Genomic DNA, 21,641 nt, shown 5'->3' with positions numbered 1-21,641 from the left:
TCTGCTCTATTACCTTCAATTCCCTTCATTTTTTTAGTTCTTTTCCCCAAATGAAAAAGATAAACAATCGATTTAAGTTATAAAGTACATTATATTGAATATCCATAAACCCAGCACCCAAAGCAGAAACTAGAATATTATCACTGACTAGCATACATCTTGTGCCCCATACCTATCCTATCCCTTTGACTTCACCCCCCCAGAAAAAAAGTACTATCTGAATGCTCTTATCATTCCATTGTTTTCTGAAAGAAGTTTTCACTAGTTTTGTATAGTTTAACAAGATATTTAACTTCTTGTTTTTAAACTTTGTGAAACAGAGATCATACACATTATTTTTCTAGAAATGGTTGCTTTCATTCAATATTGTACCTCTAAGATTCATCCATGTTTTGCATATAAGTGGGGCTCATGCATTCCCACTGCTGTGTAACACTCCCTGTATGAATACACCACCAACTTTTCTCCTGTTAAGTAATATTTGGGTAATATCCAGTTCATTGCTTTCATGAGAAATACTGCAACGAACATTCTTGTACACAACTTCTGGGCCACATGAGGAAGTTTCTCCAGAGTATACACCTAAAAGTGGAACTGCTGATAGTGCACGATGCAAAATGTTAAAATTATTATAGCATTTTAGTTAATATGACCTACTTCACATCTCAACAAGCATTCATATCCTCCAAAACACCTGATATTGTTAAATTTCCTGTTTGTTAATCCAATGGGTAGCTAAAAAATGATACCTCCTTGTGATCTTAATTTACTAATGATCTATGTATCTTTTGATATTTTTATTCATTAATATTTCCTCTTCAGTGAATCATCTGCTCAATTTTTTGAACATTTTGCAACTAGACTATCAGTTTTTCTTCCTGATTTCTAGGAATTCTTTATATCCTGCACATTAACACTCTGTATTCTATAAATACATTCTACTAGTTTCTTTCCTTTTCATTTTCAGTTCCTCTTCTTTTATCTTCCCATCATGCCGTGACCATCAAGATCTCCACGACAATGGCTACTGAAATGGTGCTATGAGCAACACCCTTGCCTTGCTCCTGATTTTGGGGGGCGGGGGGGGGGGGGGGAAGTTAATGCTTCATTACTAAAAATGATATCTACTGATTTATTTTGGGAGATACATTTTATCAGGTCAACTGTTCTGATCTTAGTTTCTGAGTTTTTATCACGATGAGGTCTTGAACATTACTAAGTGATTTTTTTTCCTGTATCTACAGAATTTATCATATGAATTTTCTCCTGTATTCTACTAATGTGGTGAATTACATTTACAGGTATTCTACATTAAATCACTTTTGCATTTCTGGAATAAACTCAGATTGGTAATTGAGTTTTATCTGTAAAGAATATACTTACAAATTCAGATTTCCAATAATTGTTTGAGATTTTGACATGTATGTTAATGAATGATATAGGTTTATAATTTTCTTCACATACTCTTTCGGTATTAGGGTTATACTGGCCTTAGAATGATTTGGAGAAATAGTTCTTTTTCTATTATCTTGAAGAGTGGATCCTTGAAAGTTTAGTTTAAGAGAATCTGGCTCTAAAACCATCTGGATTGGGTATTTTCTCCACAGTAAGATTTTAAACTACTAATTACATATCTGTAATACGTATAATATTATTCAGGCTTCCTACAAGTTTTGGTGAATTGTATTTTTCTAAAAATTTCTCAATTTCTTCTAAGCTTTCAAATTTACTGCTACAAAGTTCATAGTACTATTCTTAGTCTATCCAATCTTTAATGTACTTGTGGCTGTATACACTTCGTGGCTGTATACACTTCTATATGTATTATCTATTTGTGCCTTGCCTTTATTTTCTTGTTCACTATCCAAGTGGATTGCCTATTTTTCTTAATCTTTTCAAAGTATCACCTTCTGATTTCTTTGATCCTCTCCATCCTGTTTTCTAACTTATTGAGTTTTGCTTTTATCTTTCCTAATTCTAATTTTTATTCCCTTATTTTCCTTATTTTAATGTTTCTTTTCCATTTTAAGTTAAATGCATGGCTTCTCCATTTTCAAGTTTTCTTCTTTTCTAATGTACGTATTTTATAAAGATAAATTTCCCTTTACCAATTTCGCTCCAATCCGTCAAATTCTGATTGGTGGCATTCTCAAAACCGGTAAGTTATGACCATTTTAGACTTCAATTGTAATTTCTTTTTTGTTTTTTACTGGTAATTTAGAAGGATGAATAATTTTAAATGCATGGATTTTTAAATTTTTTATATTTTTGCTGGTCTGTAGGATATTGATTCTTTGAAATGTGTTAACCTGTGCTCTGCAGCCTAGTCCATGCTCAGTTTTTGTGTGTTTGTGTATTCCATAAACTGGACTGTTCATTAAACCGGGCTTAAATCAGTTGTTCAAATCTGCTAAAGACGGATGAAGTTCTTATATCCATGAATTACAGGCAGTTGAGAAAAGTATTAAAAAGTTTCCCAAAATGATAGTAAATTTGTCAATATTCTCCAGTTTCGTTACATTTTGACTTACATATTTTGAGTCTATTTTATTAGATGCATTCAAATTTAAAACTGTTACATTTTACTGGTAAACTGGACTTACTACATACTGACCCCTCATTCTCGTCAATAATGAAGTCTACTTTGCTAATGCTAATGTAACTGTTCCGTTTTTGTTTAGTTTGCATTTGCTTGAAATACCAACTGTCTATCCTTTTATTTTCAGTCTGTATACCTATGCTTTAAGTTCATCTTTTGTAAAACACATTTAACTTAAAAAAATTCCAACTGATTTGAAGCTTTGATTTTTATAAGCAGAGATTAGGCAATTATATTTATTACAGGACTTGTTCCATATTACTTTTACCATTTCTTTTTTTTCCCTGTTTTAATGATTTTTTCTCTTTCTTTACTTTTATTTGGATTGACTGTAAATATCTTTTTCCATGTCTTAATTCCTTTTTTCCTCCTCTACAGGTCTCTAGTACATATACTCTTTATTCTTATGTCAAAAGTTAACTTTGAACCCTCTCCCAAACAATACAATTCAACTTTGATCTTTCCCCTTTCAACTTAAATACCATTGCTGTCCACTGTTTAGTTCTGTCCCCTCACTTTTACTTTTTTTTTTTAAGTGTATTTATTTTGAGAGAGAGAGAAAGAGCAGGGGAGGAGCAGAGAGAGAGAGAAAGAGAGAGAATCCCAAGCAGGCTATGTGCTGTCAGTGCAGAGCCCAATGAGGGGCTTGATCTCCTGAACCTTGAGATCATGACTTGAGTAGAAACCAAGCATTAGACACCCAACCAAACGAGCCACCCAGGCACCCCAACTTCTATTTTTTTAATGAATTACTGGGCTTTATTACTGTAGGGTATCAGTGCAAGTAGTTGATGACCTCCACATCACATATCTATATATCTCTATCTCAATCTCTATATATCTCTATATCTATCTATATCTAATTACAGTCCAGGATCTTTTAAACTTAAATATCAAAGTGTCTACTTACCGTCTACACTGTATGTCTAAATAGCACTTAAAACTTTCAAAAAAAGTTTTTACTTCCCATTCCTCTCCCACACCTTCTCATCTCAATCAGTACAGTAATAACTACCTAAGGCTCAAACCAAGAAAACCTGCCATAACTGATTGCTCACTCTCCCTCATCTCACACCCAATCTACCTTATTATTGATCACTCAAAAACATGCTCAAACTTGTTTACTTTTTTTAATCCTCAATACCATCCCCCAGTCTAATACCCTAGGCCAACCTTCCCCTCTTTTGTACTTCAATCTCCACAAAGCAACTAGAGTGATCTTATATAAATGTGTGACAATTAACTCTTCACTTAAAATTTCCCTGCTCTATGAATAAATTCCAGAGGCTATCTATCCTGCATAGTTTGGTATCTGCGCACCTCATCTCATGTCACTCTTCCTTTCACTCATTCACTTCAGTCCCACTACCTTCATACATGGCAAGCCTTTTCATTTTCAGTATCTCTGCTCTTACCTTTCCTTATGCCTAGAGAGCTCTTCCTCAACCACTAATTCTCATCTTTTAGAGCCCAGCTCAAAAGTCAGTTCCTGAGATAAGCAGCCCATGGCCACTCTAATTAATGTAGGCCCTACCAGTTACCTTCTATGACACAAGGTTTGCTTTCCTTTACCGTAACCATCGCAGTTTATAATTTAGCATGTTTGTATTTTGTTTAATATCTGCGTCTCCCACCACATTGTGAGCTTCAGGAGGGAATCTTAGTTTGTCTTGTTCATGGATATAATCATGGGATCCAGCACAATGCTTGGTACATATTAAATGCTCAATAAATATATGTTGAATGAATAATTGTATCACAAATTATATATAAAAAATTTACTAATAGTAAACTAATAGTGATTCAAGAAGATCAAACATAAAATCAGAAAAGAAAAATAAACACCATTTCAATCACTGTCAATATCAATTATGTTTGTAAACTTCTTTCTTTACAGATTTTCTAATGTATTTTATTTCTTACAGAATTAATTTCAAGCTGGAAACTTAAACCTTTGAGAACAAACTTTACCATTAGTCCAAGTTGAAAGAGTTAAGAAAACCCATTTACCAAAACAGATTCCATGAGAGACTAAAAATTAGAACCAACCAATTATCAGGAAAAAAAATTTAAATTAACAAAGACAAACTACCTCAGAAAACACAAAGCCAAGGTTTCACAATACCAACAACCTTTAAAAGAATAAGCTGTTTAAATTTTTAAACAACCTTTAAAGGAATAAATAAGCTAAACATCAAAGGGTTAAAAAAAAAAGCACACATTGTTTTAGCAAAGCAAGTATTAAACTGTTTTTGAGACAAAAAATGAGACAATCTGCACATATGAATCTCAACATAAAAATCCTATGTCAAATATTAGCAAGCAGAATCCAGCAGCTCAAACATTTCATGACTATATGATCATGTTTATGTCAAGAAGCAAGGGTAAGTGGCTATTAGGAAATCTAATAATAAAATAATTCCTCATGATCATTAGGTCAAAGGTGAAAAATCACTATGATCATTTCCACTGACACTAAAAAAACTTTAATAAAATTTAACAAACATTCTTGCTAGAAACCTATAAAATAGTAACGGGGGATATTTCCTTAGTGTGATTTAGAAGAAAACAATTGTGTGTGTGTGTGTGTGTGTGTGTGTGTGTGTGTGTGTGTATAAAATCAACCTAAAAGCCAGAATCATTCTTACTTGGGAAATATTAGAGCAAGGGTTGTGAACCCATGGGTTATTTCCAGCCTGCCACCTGTTTTTATAAATAAAATTCTACTGGAAGACAGCCACACTCATTCATTTACATATTGTCTATGACTACTTTCACACTACAACACTGGAGATGAGTAGCTGCAATAAGACACTGGCATATGAACTGAAAACACCATGCAGCCCTTCACAGTGTAAGTCTGACAACCCCTGTAGTAGAGCATTCTCATTAAAACCAAGAAAAGACAAAGGTGTTTACCATCAATCACTGATTTCAGAAATACCATCTGATGCGATTAGGCAAATATTAAAACCTCAACATTTGTAACTTTCTCTGTTTCTGTGAATAAATCACCGATTTCCATCTTGAGGCTGCCCTTTCTCCATTGTTTGGCAACGGCAGCTCTAAACTCATACCTAACTCAACCAAAAGAATCTTTTAAATGCCCTAATTTTCTTTAAAGCAAAGTAGAAATGTATACTGTATCTCAATAAAAGATAATTAAATTACTAAAATTTTCAATTTAATTGTTCTTTGTAAAACACCAAAAGCACTGGGGTGCATTGATCTCACGGTTCGTGGGTTCAAGCCCCATGTCAGTCTCTGTGCTGACAGCTCAGAGCCTGCAGTCTGCCTCAGATTCTGTGTCTCCCTCTCTCTCTGTCCCTCCCCCGCTCACACTCTCTCTCTTTCTGAAAAATAAACACTAAAACAAACAAACAAAACACCAAAAGCATAATGAAAAAACTCAGTAGGACTTACTGGTCCTACATAGGGCTTGTATATGGGATCAACAGCATATCCAACATTTGGAAGTGACGTATACCATTCTTGTACAATACATATAAATAAACCTCACTGTTAAACAAAACATACCCTTCCTGTAGAGATAATTCTTGGTTTTCTTCTTCAGGACCACTGCTATCACTCTGTAGTTCAGGTTCATTCTCATCTTTTCCTGGCAAAGTCTCCCAGCTTTCATCACTTGACGACTGATCTTTTTCAGTACCAGAAAATCGATGAGGCAAAGAAGCAGACCACTCTCCATCACTGCATTCTGAACTGCACATTCAGAACAGAAAGAAAATAAATTGTCATTATAATCGTCATTATATGTGCATTTACCATTTGAAGACATCGTGGTATCGAGTGGATGACTGATGCCACACGATTCATAAGGTGCTAATTCAATTTAAAAAATATTTTAAAAATAAATACATTCAGCAGAATGTAACTTTTTCAAATGAATATAGCACATGGCAAGTTACAGAATTATCGATTTATGATTTTCTTCACTAAAGTAAGTAATTCCATGTTGCTTAGATAGAAGTTCTTCATTTATTAGACATATTTCTAAATAAAAATTTAAATATAATTTGGCAACCATAAATTAAATGCTCTGGAATAAATAATAATAGATTTATTACTCATCTGACCTGACTAAAACAACTTTCTAATTACATATTGACAATGGAAATCCTATCCTCTATGAACAAATTTCTATTACCATCTTTTAAAAGCTTAACTATTTTTTCCTTCCTTTTTTACACAAGATTTTAAAAGGAAATTCAAATTCATAAAAAGCAGCAGAGACAAATCTTTACTGAAGTCCTTTGGTAGGACTATGAACACAAAATAAATTTCAATTCAAGAGAACATTTAGATAAGGAATCAAAGGGATGATAACAGGGTTAATGAAGAACCTCAGAAAATGACTTGGTTGTATTTAACTTTGGTTAATTTGGTTTCATTTAATGACTCTTTAAGTACTAGTCATCTTGTACTACAAAGGTTAAAATATTATTAATGGTGAAAATAAATCTTAAATGCCCCTTCCAACCGTATCAACCATTCTGGTCAAGAATCCCCTTAAAAACTTCCCTTTGTGCCTTGATTTTTGAGAAACAAAAAATTAATAAATTTTAGTTTCTGAAAGAAGTGATAATCGGTAAGAAATTACCTTTTCTTTATGATGATATATTACTAATGGTTATATTATTGATATATTAACTAGTCTAATGAGTTCCTCCTTCTCTGAACAGATGAATCCAGGAGATCAAGATGCTATTAAGACAAAGCGGCAGTAATGTAAGCTCTGAGGAGTTAGAAGTAAAAAAAAAAAAAAAAATCAACTTCCAATTGTCAGTAAATGATGGGCAGCAGGTCACGTTCTCGAGAAGGAATTTTACATAGCTCTGGCATAGCAAGTAAAAGGTGTTCTTTCAGTTAGATAGAAGCCCAATTGCTTATATTTTGTAAAATTTTCTCTAACCCAAAAAACAATCTAAGATCAAATAAATCAGTTCTATACTTGCTCCAGTATAAAAATTTAACATAGAAAATAGTTCAAAAAGACTTTTTGAATGAAGTTTCCTGGCCTATGAAACCTCTCAGTTTTATTTAAAAAAATTTTTTTAATGTTTATTTATTTTTGAAAGAGACAGAGCACAAATGGGGGAGGGGCAGAGAGAAGAGGGAGACACAGAATCTCAAGCAGGCTCCTGGCTCTGTCAGCACAGAGCCTGATGCGGGGCAGGAACTCACAAACCGTGAGATCATGACATGAGGCGAAGTTGGATGCTCAACCGAATGGCCATCCAGGCACCCCAAAACATCAGGGGTAAGCTCTTACTTTTTTGTTTTAAGGTATATTTATTTTTGAGAGAGTGAGAGAGTGCAAGCCAGGTAGGGGTAGACAGAGGGGGAGATAGAGGATCTGAAGTGGGCTCTGCACGGACAGCACAGAGCCTGATGCAGGGCTCCAACTCATGAACTAAATAAACCTTGAGATCATGACCTGAGCTGAAGTCCGAGGCTTAACTGACTGAGCCAACCAGGCGCTCCTTAGACTGTCATCTTTAAAGCTAAATTACTAGCTCCAATTTTGACATCTTTAACAATTCAGCTAAAATTTATTAATTTATAGCAATTTTACTTAAACAAAAACCTCATATTTTAAACATTTTATGATCCTGTCCAGAAAAACAACACCTAAAAAGTTTGTAATATTTTTTTTTTTTTGCTTAATGAAATAACTGATGGAGTATTTACAAATTTTAATATAAAAAGCATGCTTATGATCAATAGTCAATATATTTAAGAAGCCTATGTCACAGACTGGTGACATAGCCTTTCAGACAAATTTGGTCCTTCTACCTGTTTTTTTATGGTCAGTGAGTTACAATTTTTTTTTTACATCTTTAATTTTGCCTCTTAGCAAAATCTAAAATATTTACTATCTGGTCCTTTAGGAAAAAAGTCTGCAGATCCCTGGCCTGTATTATTACTACTCATTATACATAACCTTCACCTCTAAGTAACTAACTTTTAATATATCCTCAGCCCTGACCACTTGGCTTTCATAATCACTAACTGTGCACCAAACATTTTTAGATTTTCACCCTTCTTTTCAAAAGTTATAAAGCAAAACTCATCTGACAGGTAACTCCTTTCTTGAGTTTCTTTCTAAGGGTATTTCCCTACTCCCAAGCTGAAAATCACAGGTCTTTGACTCCTCACAAAACCCCATGTTTAAGTCCTTTTTATTTTCCATTCCTTCTGTAAAATGACTCCTTTTTCTCCATTTCTCCTAAAAACCCTGGGTCAAGTTATTTTCCTCTAAACCTACACCTAGACAGTCAATTGTTAATCGTTGTCCCTAAGTTTAATCTCACTCAACTCACTTAAAAGATGCATTCTGGGGCGCCTCGGTGGCTCAGTCGGTTAAGCGTCCAACTTCGGCTCAGGTCATGACCTCACAGTTTGTGAGTTCGAGCCCCGAGTTGGGCTCTATGCTGACAGCTGAGAGCCTGGTTCGGATTCTGTGTCTCCCTCTCTCTCTGCCCCTACCCCTGCTTGTACTTTGTCTCTTTCTCTCAAAAATAAATAAATGTTAAAAAAAAAAATTTAAAAATGTATTCTGAATTATCGCTATTGCTTCAATTTATATCAAATTACTCCAAATCCTTCACTTTTTTCCTAAAGCAGTATTTCACAAAATTCAGCCATCTGCCTACTGCCCTCACAATTTTTGCTCCAGGTGTCCACTAATGCTGTGTCTTGAGGTTCAGTAGTTGAGGACACAGTTTCTGGATTCAGTCTGCCTGGTTGTGAATACACCACTTACTAAAGCTGTGACATTACTTAACTTTTCTGTGCCTTTATCACCTCACACATCAGGTGAATTTGATAGTAGTATCTAATAACTCCCTGAGTTCATATAAAAAGCAAATGAGTTAATATACACACAATGTTTTAACAGTGTCTGATAAATGATAACCCATCAATAACTGCTAGCAAATCATTTTTAATATTTTTTTAATTTAAATGCTATATTTCCTTTTCAGATCTACAAAGGTATTTAAGTGAACAATGGAGATAAAATGTTTAGCACAATTTTTGGAAAATGGTAAACATTTAATAAAGGTGACAGTTACTTTATTATACAAGCTGTGTGCTTCGACATTTCAATTGGATTTCCAACAGCACACCACCATTTTTCTTCCTTCTCTACCGCAGAAAATCTACTCTAAATCCTTGGTTTGTCTTACTGAATGGAAATATCAGCTTTCTGGTCACCCAATCAACTTTAGTTTTAGTGTCTCTTTATACCAGGGGTCAGCAAACTATGCCCTGACCCACGAGCCAAATCTGGCCACCTGTCTGTTTTTTAGTGGCCTGGAAGCTAAGAATGTTTTTATTTTGTTTTGTTGCATTTTTAAGTGGTTATAGAAATACCTGTATAATACCCTTGATTTTGCCTTTCGGTCCACAAAGCCTAAAATATTTGCAGACCCCTGTGGTCCATCCAGCGAAGACACAGCAAAGAAAAACCAAACACAGGTAAATGGAAGAGATATCATGGAGCAGGAAAGGGTGAGCAAATTGCTCAGTAGTAGCACTAAAGTAAAACAAACAAACAAAAAAACAAAAAATGGTACCAAGAAAAGTCAATTGGATTTGAGAAACAGGAGGTCACTGTTCACATTATAGAATATAGAGATACTACTAGGAGTTAAGATTTCAATGCATTTAAAAGTGCAGAGTGCAGAAATAGAGTGGGTATAGGACATTTATTCTGAGAATTCAACAATGGAAAAGAAAACAAACAGGCAACTGGTTAAAGGAAAAGCAAAATCAAGTAAAGGTTTCCCCCTCAGGATTTAGAAAAATTACAGAATGTGGTAGAAGGAAGCAACTTTGGCATAAGAATAATAAATTCAGGGGTCAGATATGACTACAGATGCAGAATGAGAAAAGTCACCACCCTTCACTGAAGAAAAAATTAAAAACAGAAATGGATACTAACATCGTAATATGGAGAAGAGGAAAACAAGAAAGTTCAGATTTAATTTTTTTACTATCTCTAAGAAAGCAAGAAACAAAGTTATCTACTAAGGGTGACAGGAGTATATGGAACTGAAAGCAGAAAGAGAAAAGATTTAAAAATAACTTTTCAAGGAGAATAAGCAACAGAATAAATAGCACAAAACAATCATGGAATAGTGAGAACCCTTGTCCTGGAATATAAATGCAAATTAGTTAAACATTTTTAAATTCTCAAGTACCACTTTGATTTTATACAGTTTTTCAATAGGATTGTCTCCTATTAGCATTTAGAGCTGTATTCAAAAGCAGACAACTATTAACTTACTCAAATGTTACATTTCACACATTCAACTGTGAACAAAAAACCCACCTCTTTTCACATATTGGATACAATTACATATGATTTCTAGACAAAATAATTTATGTAGTATAAATCTTAAGTAGAAATAAGATATAGAAGTAAAAGCATCCAAAAGCAAGCTCTTATTCCTCAAATCCCCCAAGGAACTGGTTTGTTAGTCTTCCCTGGCATTTTCACATCGATAAAAAAACAACTATATAGAAGCTAAGAGAAAAGTGAATTTTAGATAATTTTGTTATCTGAGGATCAAAACCACCTTTTGAATTTTATTGAAAATACTCTGGATGGACATTATGTTAAGATACATCATATCTGCATTTTCAGACAGTATACTGAACATAATCTAAGCAGTCTGGGACATCTTACCCCTATTAACAGTGAACTGTTACAATACAGTGATACAAATGGTAGTTGTTCAAATCCATAAGGCTGCTTAATTTAGCAAGGTCCAGATGGTTCTTTCTGAATTGTGCCTGCCTTTTACAATTTTCCGGTCTTTTCCCTAAACATCAGAATATTGTAATCTATAACCCCTTAAAATGCCTGAGGAACAAAGCCATTTATGCCTAATATACTCTTTCTAACTTTCATGAACTTGGAAACAAGATAAAAAGCTAAAATGTGGGGCGCCTGGGTGGCTCAGTCGGTTAAGCGTCCGACTTCGGCCCAGGTCGTGATCTCGCGGCCCGTGAGTTCGAGCCCCGCGTCGGGCTCTGTGCTGACAGCTCAGAGCCTGGAGCCTGTTTCGGATTCTGTGTCTCCCTCTCTCTGCCCCTCCCCCATTCGTGCTTTGTCTCTCTCTGTCTCAAAAATAAATAAACGTTAAAAAAAAAAAAAAAAGCTAAAATGTTAAAGCATATGCTTTCAGATCTTTGCTTTGGCTGCTCATAGTTGCTTCATTTGTTGGGAATACATGGATATCAAAGGAGCTCCTTCTTCATGGCTCTCAACTAACTTATATAGAAGAGGAAAGAAACTTAATTCAGTCTCATGATAATTATCTGTATATTCTGTCTTCTTCATAAGGCTGGTGAACAGCCAGGGAACGGGGATCATTATAATTTACATTTACAGAGTACCTGGGACAAAGTCTGACATTTAGAAGGATTTCAATAAATCCTTTTTGAATATATCAAACTGAAATCAACTAATTGGCAAATATTCCTTTTATTTTCCCAACATCATCAATAACAAAAAGTTGTCCTGACATTTTTATCTCAGGTAAGGTTTTTAACTTTTATTCAATGTCAAAAGCTCTGAAAGAAACCTCAAGTGGTATAAGAAATAGTCAGCGGATGGCATGCCTCTTCCTTCAAACAGTTAGGTCCAAGGTTAAAATGTGCTGGCATGGTTAAAAGGTTCTTTTAAACTCAAGATCTTGTCCTCAAACAGTCATTAAAGTTCTCAGGGTATATTTCAAAAGAGGAGGATGTTAACCTTAGCTCTTTGGTCTAATTCCAAGTCTGGTAATTACATACTGCCTATTAAAATTCCCCTCACAATTCTAATTTAATAAGGTGGTGTTCAGTTACTATCAAACAGCTCAGAGCAATTCTACCAGCTGCAATGTTTATTCCATAAAGTGTAATGTTTCAGGTATGATTAAGTGATCATTTAAAAGTTTTCAGGAAGAAATGGATCATGCATTCATTCAAATACTTTTCACTTTTAAAGAAAGTATGAGCTATACATATTTTTGAACTGTATTTTTTAAAAGTGGCTAAAATTCCTATAACTAAAAACGTCACAGTGATTTTAGTTATGTTCTGGATAAGAGGGTTCTATTTGCAGCTATTATAATACAAACATGGCAAAAAAAATTTTCAAGTAAAGCATCTTTAAGTTTTACAAAGCAGAGAAAACTCAGAAAGAATCTTACAGACTCAAGGGAAAGGATGTTTATACTTTCCTTCTCAAGACACTTATTGTAGAATCACTATTTCCCCATTTTTGCAATCTGCTATTATCAGAACTCAGCCAAAGTATAGTAAAACATCTAGTAGATGAACAAGTGGCAAAATGAAACTAAGTTGGAATGTATGGTTATTAAACTTCAACCTTTATCTGAAACCATATTAAAAGGCATTCTGGCAATTGTGATCCTTTGCAGGGAGCTGAGAGTAGAGGAACTGGAAACAGTAGCACAGAAATAGAATTACTCCTCAAAATTGTCCAGACTACTGAAGTGAGGTCCTAATCATATCTCAAGGCTTGCAGATGCAAATGTAGAGCCATTTTCCTTGAGAAGTTATTCTTGTGATGGTAGTTTTCAAAAAACAAAAACAAAACAAAAACCCCTAAGTATTTCTGGTATTTCAATGTGTCTTAAAGATTGCCCCCAGGGGTGCCTGGGTGCTTCAGTCAGTTAAGCATCCCACTTCAGCTCAGGTCATGATCTCAAGGTTCCTGGGCTCGAGCCCCACATCAGGCTCTGTGCTGACAGCTCCGTCTGGAGCTTGCTTCAGATTCTGTGTCTCTGACTCTCTCTGCCCATCGCCCGCTCATGCTCAGTTTCTCTCTCTCTCTCAAAAATAAATACACACTAAAAAATTTTTTTACAAAGAGGTGCCTGGGTGGCTCAGTCAGTTAAGCGTCCAACTTTGGCTCGGGTCATGATCTTGCAGTTCGTGGGTTCAAGCCCTGTGTTGGGCTCTGTGCTGACAGCTTAGAGCCTCGAGCCTGCTTCGGATTCTGTGTCTCTCTCTCTCTGCCCCTGCCTCACTCACGCTGTCTCTCAAAAATAAATGGAGAAAAAAAGAAAAGATTGCTCCAAAATTAGTTCCATCTTTTAAGCACACCCTAACTTCAGGCTCTTTAAGTCAATATAGTACTAAAAAGTCAAAAGAAAAAAAAGTTTCCATTAACTGTGTTTTTCTCATCTGTATATTGTTCGTAAAGACCTATCATTGTTTAGAATATTGACATATCACTTAAGGAGACAAATTATAAATAAACATACTAAAACAATACCCTATAACTGTTAAAAGTCCAACCGTCATTCCAGGCAAATAAAATGCTAATGCTACTGACCAGAAAAAAACAAAAAAACAAAAAAAAAAACCCCAAAAAACAAAAACCAACAACTTCAAAACCAAGAGCCAAGAAAATTACTCTTGAGGTTGCAATGCAAAAATTTCATCAACTGAATTAGATGACATTAGGCCTGACTATAAAACGCACACACAAAAAAGAGGTTTTTATTATTTTTGATCAGTGGTGCCAATGATGAAGGAATGGCCATATAAATTAGTTCCTTCAGGAAAGCAGAAATGTAACTGCGGGAAAAAAATCTTATACTTTCAAAAAGGTAAGTTATCTAAGATTAAAAATTGATGTTATTATTTTTTTCAATAGTAATCTAGAGGTATACCAAAGGTTTACAATCAAATCCAAAAATCTTAGGACTGAGTATGTTTTGGAATTCAGATTCTTTTTCTCCGAGATTTACAAATACTACTTAATAATTCCCAGTGGGGTCCAAGTCAAAAACTCAGTAATCAAACACTTTGATATTTCTGCAGCAAACTGTTATGACTGCTTCAAAAAAAGGCCTTATGTTAGTTCAGATCCAGATCTGCATCAAATTAACACCAATTTAGGTTTTGTTGTCAATTTCCATTTTAAGAATTTTGTGGACCTTAACTGAAAAAACAGAATTAAGTTAGGCCAAAGTTCTTAACTCATTTTACCTTAAGCTTAAAAAATAGTAGGTTATATAAATATTGTCTGCCAACCCTTGAAGTTTACAAACTTAAAAAGACAGTAGAAATTACGTTTCATTTGTTTCTACAAGTCACTTACACTGTATTATAGAAGCTTTATCCATCTGCCCAAAGAAACCAGATATATTTTATTAATTTTATGATGTGAAATAAAATATATAAAATGTATTCATATTCAAAAGGAAAAACTTCTTTTGTAGTACTTTCTAGTTGAAAAAAAAGTAATCGTATTTCTACAAGTTAATAAAATCGTGAAACTGCACTGTAACTGAGCATAGGCAGTTACAACTAGCTCAAAAGGTTATGTGAAAGTTTGGACTCTAGGGTAATGAAAAGAAGATGGACAAAGAAATTTTCCATTTCTCTTTTCTTTCTATGGTCTTACAGTTTGGGGGGAAAAAAGGATTCTATGTAAGAAGAACCAGAATGCTTATTTTAAGAAAGGTTGTATGTTCTCTTAAAAACTGTAAGTTTGGATTGGGCAGTAAGCAGATATGCAAATTCCAGCTCCAAAATTTACTAGCTTTGTGACCTTGAGAAATTAACTCTCTTGTGCTTCAGTTTCCTCATCTATAAACAGGGCAAATAATAATATATACCACATAGAGTTGTGACCAAAAATCAAATGCTAAATAAAAATAGGTGAAAACAAACAAACAAAAAAACACAAGTGACAAAAGGAGCAACAGGAGGAACAGAGAAACAGGTGACATTAATAAATATTAACAAAGTTAATCCAATATTATCAAAATTTGCTGTGATCTTACTTTTTAAACCCAGAATGGGTTAACATAATTTTTTTTAAAATACAATAAATGTTTCCCTGCATTTTATTAGCTGAAATACTATGAACTAAAATAATTAGTATCTGTATCCTTTGTAATAACTAATTATCATTATCTGAACTTACAATTTCTATGAACTCCTAAAATGCTTCAAAGAAAGTTTCTGTGAAAAACTAACCAGTAGTTTGCATGTATGGTTAGCATTCAGTAAATAGGCATATTTGCTAAGTCAAAATATCTAATTCCCTGACCATGTCAGAGCCCATCCATCAAACATAATGGTACCAGAAATAAACCACCTTGCTTATTATGCAATCTGACAAAGCACTGCATGAAATCTTACCTATCTTCATCTTTGTCATACAGTTGGTAATAATCTCCACAACCATTCCAAAAGGTGTTATCCACAACTTCTTGCCTTCCTGCTGTGGCTCCACTTTCTGCTGTAATTTGGTTATGTTCTGTTTCCCTGTGTGTAACTCTTGAGTAAGGTGGATCCAAGAACATGCAGTCATGTTCTCCATCGTAGTCATCACATTTTATTAAGAGGTCATCTGAGCCATTTTCCTCAACTTCCAAAGCCTCCCTCCACCTCTGAACACTTCTTTGTTTAGCCTCATGCCTATTAAAACCTGTTTCTTGGTCCACCTGGCTTGAACTTATCAATTTCCTAACTTTGGGTCTCACTACCTGTTCAGGAGAACTTCCCTGGTTCTTGTTCTTATCACTAGTATTTTGTTCACTGCAAATATGCCCAGGAGCACACACTGAATCTTCAGTTGCATTTTCTCTCTGACTCTCCTGGCTAGTATTATTTTCTTGTTTCTTTCTAACAACGTCATCTTCAGAAGAGGAGCTCTGAAATTCCTGATTGCTCTGATTGACAAACTCAGTATCACCAGTAGAACTTTTGACTAACGGTGCTGAATCTAACTCTTCAAATTCATCTCTTACTTCACAGTTAAAAGAGGGAACTGGTGGTGAAAGACCAGTGTATGCCTCTACCTCTCCATTTGCCAATTCAAATACTGTATTGCTCAGTGCTTCCTGATATCCACCACCTTCCACAACTTCTGCAGAAAGCTGAAGACGGTCATTGGCCTCTCTGTGTGTACCATCTGGGTCATAAGAGTCAGTATGAACCAATGAAATTCCATTTTGTACACTTGAAGCATCACAAGCTTCTGGAGTATATTCTCCCTCAGGGTGATTATGAAGATTTGTACTGCTTCCTAAAGTCTCCCTGCCTTCCTCACTATGATGTACTGCAGCAAAGGATGGACTGCTCTCAATGGTTTGATTTAATGTTGTATCACAAATGGGAATTTCTGTTTCACTTTTTTCAAACAAAGGGCCGTTGGGTAAAGAAGAATGAACTTGATCCGATGGACTGGAACCTTCATAGAGAACAAAGAAAACATTTTTGGAAACATTAATTTTAGATACAATTTTATTTAATAATGACTATTTAAATAGATATTATGCCAATCATTACTCACTTGAATATGAGTGAATTTCTGACAGGTACTTCTATGCCCCTGAACTTAACTGAGAGCGCCCACTGGTCACCCTATGAGTTCATTTATGCCATTGTATAGCCATTCAATATCCTCTCTCAGATGTCTTTTGGAAGTCTTTTAGCTAACTGCTGATACCTAAAACATTCTGTAAAAGACATTAAAAGGAGAGGCTACTGAAAAACTACACAGTGAGAGGCATAAGTCAAGTCATAGGGTAACCAATGTGCCCTTCTAGTTGTTAAGGTGCACAATTCAAACTTCATTTCTTTTATTATGTGCAAGTAAAAAAACTTCACAAGTACTTTTGATAGATAAAGGAACAGGTTACACATCTAACAGAAATGAAACTCTATTGTGTTTGATGTCAATTCAGAAAATTATATCTCAGTCTCTAGATATATTAGATTTCTACCCCAAAATGGATTTTTTAATACACCTATAATGAGTTACCCTTAAATTATGTTACAGCTATGATTGCAAAACAACAAAAAAATCAACATGTTGACTCTGCCATAGTTTGTCAGAATCTTGAGAAAATAAAATCAGATTTGTTTCATAAATCACTTTAAGCCTATCTTTTATCACTACTAATGTAATAATAAATAATGAAGACATCTGAGATTTGCTGGAACAAAAAATTATAAAAGAGCAGTCTTGTCATATCACAGAAAGGCTTCTTTAACAGAGTGAACTCATTAACTAATAATTCAGATTCTTACTTATAAATGACAGTAAAAATAATTTACAATTACCAAATTTTCTCAAGACCAGAAGACTACACTCTAGTCCAAAGATGTGTAATTACTACCTGGATATCTTCAAAGTACTTTTTTTTTTTTTTTTAAGCTTATTTATTTACTTTTTGAGAGTCAGAGAAAGCATGAGTTGGGGAAGGGCAGAGAGAGAGGAAAAGAGAGAGAATCCCAAGTAGCGTGGAGCCCAATGTGGGGCTCAAACCCACGAACCATGAGATTGTGACCTGAGCTGAAGTGATGCTTAACTGACTGAACCACCAAGGCACCCACTGCAAAATACTTTTTCAAACTACTGAATAAGAGATTTTAATTAAATAACTATTACTCGACACTTGTATTTCATAAAATGGTTTTAAGAGATTAAATTAGCCAAGCTAAATTATTTAGGGATACAATTAACACAAGAAAGCCATTAAACATAATATGCAGAGAAAAATATATTCAGTTCACATTAAAAAGTTTTTGATTGAAAAATAAATCTCCACAGCAGAAGGATGTCATGATACAGTTATATTTTAACAACTAGCTGTATTCTATTTTCTTCCATATTTAAATGTATATATTGTTCATATTAAATTTAATAAAAATATCAGAATAGAATTTCTTGATAGGATATGTATATTTGTATTCATAGACACATAAAACCCACACATAATTTCTAATATTATAAGATAAATTCCTACATGCTTATTAATAGCTCTTCTATAACTCCATGTTGCATACCTGAGGAATTTTCCTTTGGAACATCATCTAGTTCCAACACTTCATAGTCATCACCAGCCCGACCTAAACTTCTTTCATGCCTGGTCATACATGGTTTAAAACTGACATATGCATGTCTTCTTCCGTATCTCCTGCCTGTGATTGTCTGATATCCTCCTGCTGGTTTGGGCCAGGCAGCCTTGCTGGATTCTTGATCCATTACTGAAAAACAGAGTTAAAAATAAGAGAGGCATGAAATGACCTTTACTCCAGTGACCAGTAGAGGTAATGTTTAAACATATATGCTATTGCTTGCCAGATCATCTGCTACTGAACATTACATGCACCTTACTAACATTGTAAGTGTAAACATGAATATCAGGTTATGAGAATTAATTGGCCTCTTTACCCCCCAAATTAGCTTTTAAAGTTTGGCACTTTTAAGATGTCGCAGAGTTTTATAATATAACCTACCCAAAATGATTTTTCATATGCCAAATTCGTAAGTCATACTGCAAAAGCTCATTAAGAATTAGACAATGATCCTCCAAATTATCTAAGTAAAGTACCTTATGTATAAATGCTTAACACATATTTGCTGGATTAATTATTAGCATATTACATTAATTAGCACATCTGCACAATTACATTAATTGTGAATACATTTCTATCCAAGGTAACATGCAACTTCTTTAAATGGCATCTGTACTATCAGGAAGAAATAACTGGACCATAATAAAACATCCCAAAGACTAGGGTCAGATAAAATTATCCACAAGAAAACAGCAATGAGCCAAGTCAAAGACATGCTACCTCACCTTTCAAAACTACAGTAAACATTATGGTAGCAAAACCCATCAACACTTTAACAACTATTTAAATACTAAGTTCTGACAGCTGAGGGATACACAGTAGTAAACAGTAGCACCTGTAACTAAGTAGAACATTACCATATCTATATATATATATATAAAAGTGTAAGTTTCTTTAATCAACGATATTTTACATATACTATACAAGAACTAAACATAGTATTTAGAAAACAATTTTTAATGTTATTTTTGAGAGAGATATAGCATGAGTGGCGGAAGGGCAGCGAGAGGGAGAGACACAGAACATGAAGCAGGCTCCAGGCTCTGAGATGTCAGCACAGAGCCCAATGCAGGGCTTTAACCCATTAACTGTTAGATCAGGACTTGAACCGCCATTTGGGATGCTTAACTCACTGAGCCACCCAGACACCCCTAAACAAAGTCTTATCTCACAGTATATGAAATAGTCAGTTAATGGAAAAGTTACATATTTTTGTTTTACTGCATTAAGTAAGTAGAAATGCTTCCAAGCACAAATAAAAAACAAACATGTATTTATACAGTTATCAAGTTTTACATTATATTATTTAATCCCTTCAAAAGCCTTATGAGGCAGATACTGTACTTCATTTTAAAAATCAAGAAATTAAGAGTAAAATTAAGTATTTAGTAACTTGTCCAATAATCAAATAGTATGACTCCAGAACTAGTGCCCTTAACAACTCCTCCAAAGGAATAGTCTCCAAAACGGAAAGCACAACAGAAGCCAAGGGAGGGTACAAAAAATATAACAATTTTTATTTATACTTATTTTCATATCAAAAATTAGAAATTAAGCTTTAGAAATATTCAATAAATGGATCAAAAATGGCCTTATATAAGCCCATGATCCCAAATGGAGGGTATTATGCTAAGTGAATTAAGTCAGAGAAAGACAGATATCGTATGTTTTGACTCATATGTGGAACTTGAGAAACTAAACAGAAGACCATGGGAGAGGGGGGAAAACAGTTACAGAGAGGAAGGCAGGCAAACCATAAGAAACTCTTAAATACAGAGAACAAACTCAGGGTTGATGGTGGAGGGGAGAGGGGAAAATGGGTGATGGGCATTGAGAGGGCACTTGTTGGAATGAGCACTGGGTGTTGTATGTAAGTGATGAATCACGGGAATCTACCCCCAAAACCAGGAGCACACTGTATACACTGTATGTTAGCCAACTTGACAATAAATTATATTAAATTAATTAATTTAAAAAAAAAGACCATGATTCCATGTCATATATGGTACTTAAGGTATCCAGGGAGAAAAATATAAAATCCTTAATGTAGAGGGACTGACAAAGACACTCTGCTTACCTGCTGGCTCTTTTTCAGTATATTGTGACATATATGGCAGTTTTTGTGTGCCCAGTTCAGTGCAATTATGGATGTGAATTAGTTTTTATTCACACAACGAATAAGCTGCAGAAGATTCCTACAAGGAAACCGCAGATTAAACAAAATATTAATAATATAAGCACAAAATAAAAATGACAAAGTAATACTTCTGGTGAAGTACTGTGTTAACCCTGTAATATCAGAAAAATACAATCAGATCTGACAATCCATCAAAAAAACCTTAAAACTATCAAGATAGCTATTTGAAAAGTTACATCTCCTCTTGAAAAACCTCTTGCTGTAAGCATGTATCATCCTTAAGACTGACATGATTAACAGTACATTTATAATTTAAAAGTAAATAAGCAAATATATTGGAAGAAGTGCTGACTGAAGTATGTGACCAAACTATCTGGGAGTCTACTACACTATGCTATCTTTGCTTCTGCATCAAGCGCTAGTTTCTTTAGCTCTGGCATTGTTAAAAGAAGTCAACCCTAGGAATACAGACCGTATTTTCAAAATATATAATGGCTTATGACAATTATAAATTAATGTGTGTAAGGGCACCTGGGTGGCTCAGTCAGTTAAGCATCAGACTTCAGCTCAAGTCATGATCTCACGGTTCATGGGTTCAAGCCCTGCGTCACGCTCTGTGCTGACAGCTCAGAGCCTGGAGCCTGCTTCAGATTCTATGTCTCCCTCTCTCTCTCTGCCCCTCCCCCATGCACACTTGCACACATGCTCTCTCTCTCTCAAAAATAAATATTAAAAAATATTTTAAAAATAAAATAAAAAATGTGTGCAAATAATAATATACTTATTCTTTACAATAGTCAATTAACTATTCAAATATTTTGATTCCAAATAAGAACCTATTCTACATTAGAAAAACTAAAATTTGTCATGTAACAAATATAAAAAGACCTTCTGGTTTGAAATTAATCCATTTACTACTTCAAAAGTTGCAACCTAGGCTCTTTTAAAAGTTTGGTAAGGGTTATGTTTTTATTTAAA

The 21,641-nt window shown here is 34.5% G+C and overlaps 1 protein-coding gene across 2 annotated transcripts in view; it reads right to left on the bottom strand.

Moving 5' to 3' along the window:
• Positions 1-21,641, bottom strand: part of PJA2 (praja ring finger ubiquitin ligase 2) — a 69,324-nt gene that overhangs the window by 29,978 nt on the left and 17,705 nt on the right. Inside the window, exons 2-5 of one of the 2 annotated variants that reach the window (XM_060635237.3) lie at positions 20,604-20,721; positions 18,455-18,655; positions 15,800-16,853; positions 6,137-6,322 (exon numbers count right to left, since the gene is read on the bottom strand). In XM_060635237.3, the coding sequence (XP_060491220.1) occupies positions 6,137-6,322; positions 15,800-16,853; positions 18,455-18,655; positions 20,604-20,634 (1,472 nt within the window). In that variant the 5' untranslated portion in view covers positions 20,635-20,721. The remainder of the gene's footprint in view (positions 1-6,136; positions 6,323-15,799; positions 16,854-18,454; positions 18,656-20,603; positions 20,722-21,641) is intronic. The other variant, XM_060635236.3, reaches the window with a different exon arrangement.

The sequence above is a fragment of the Panthera onca genome, chromosome A1, assembly GCF_046562875.1.
Source record: "Panthera onca isolate mPanOnc1 chromosome A1, mPanOnc1 haplotype 2, whole genome shotgun sequence".
In the NCBI taxonomy this organism is placed as follows: domain Eukaryota; kingdom Metazoa; phylum Chordata; class Mammalia; order Carnivora; family Felidae; genus Panthera; species Panthera onca.
This window is presented reverse-complemented; position numbering and strand designations above follow the sequence as displayed.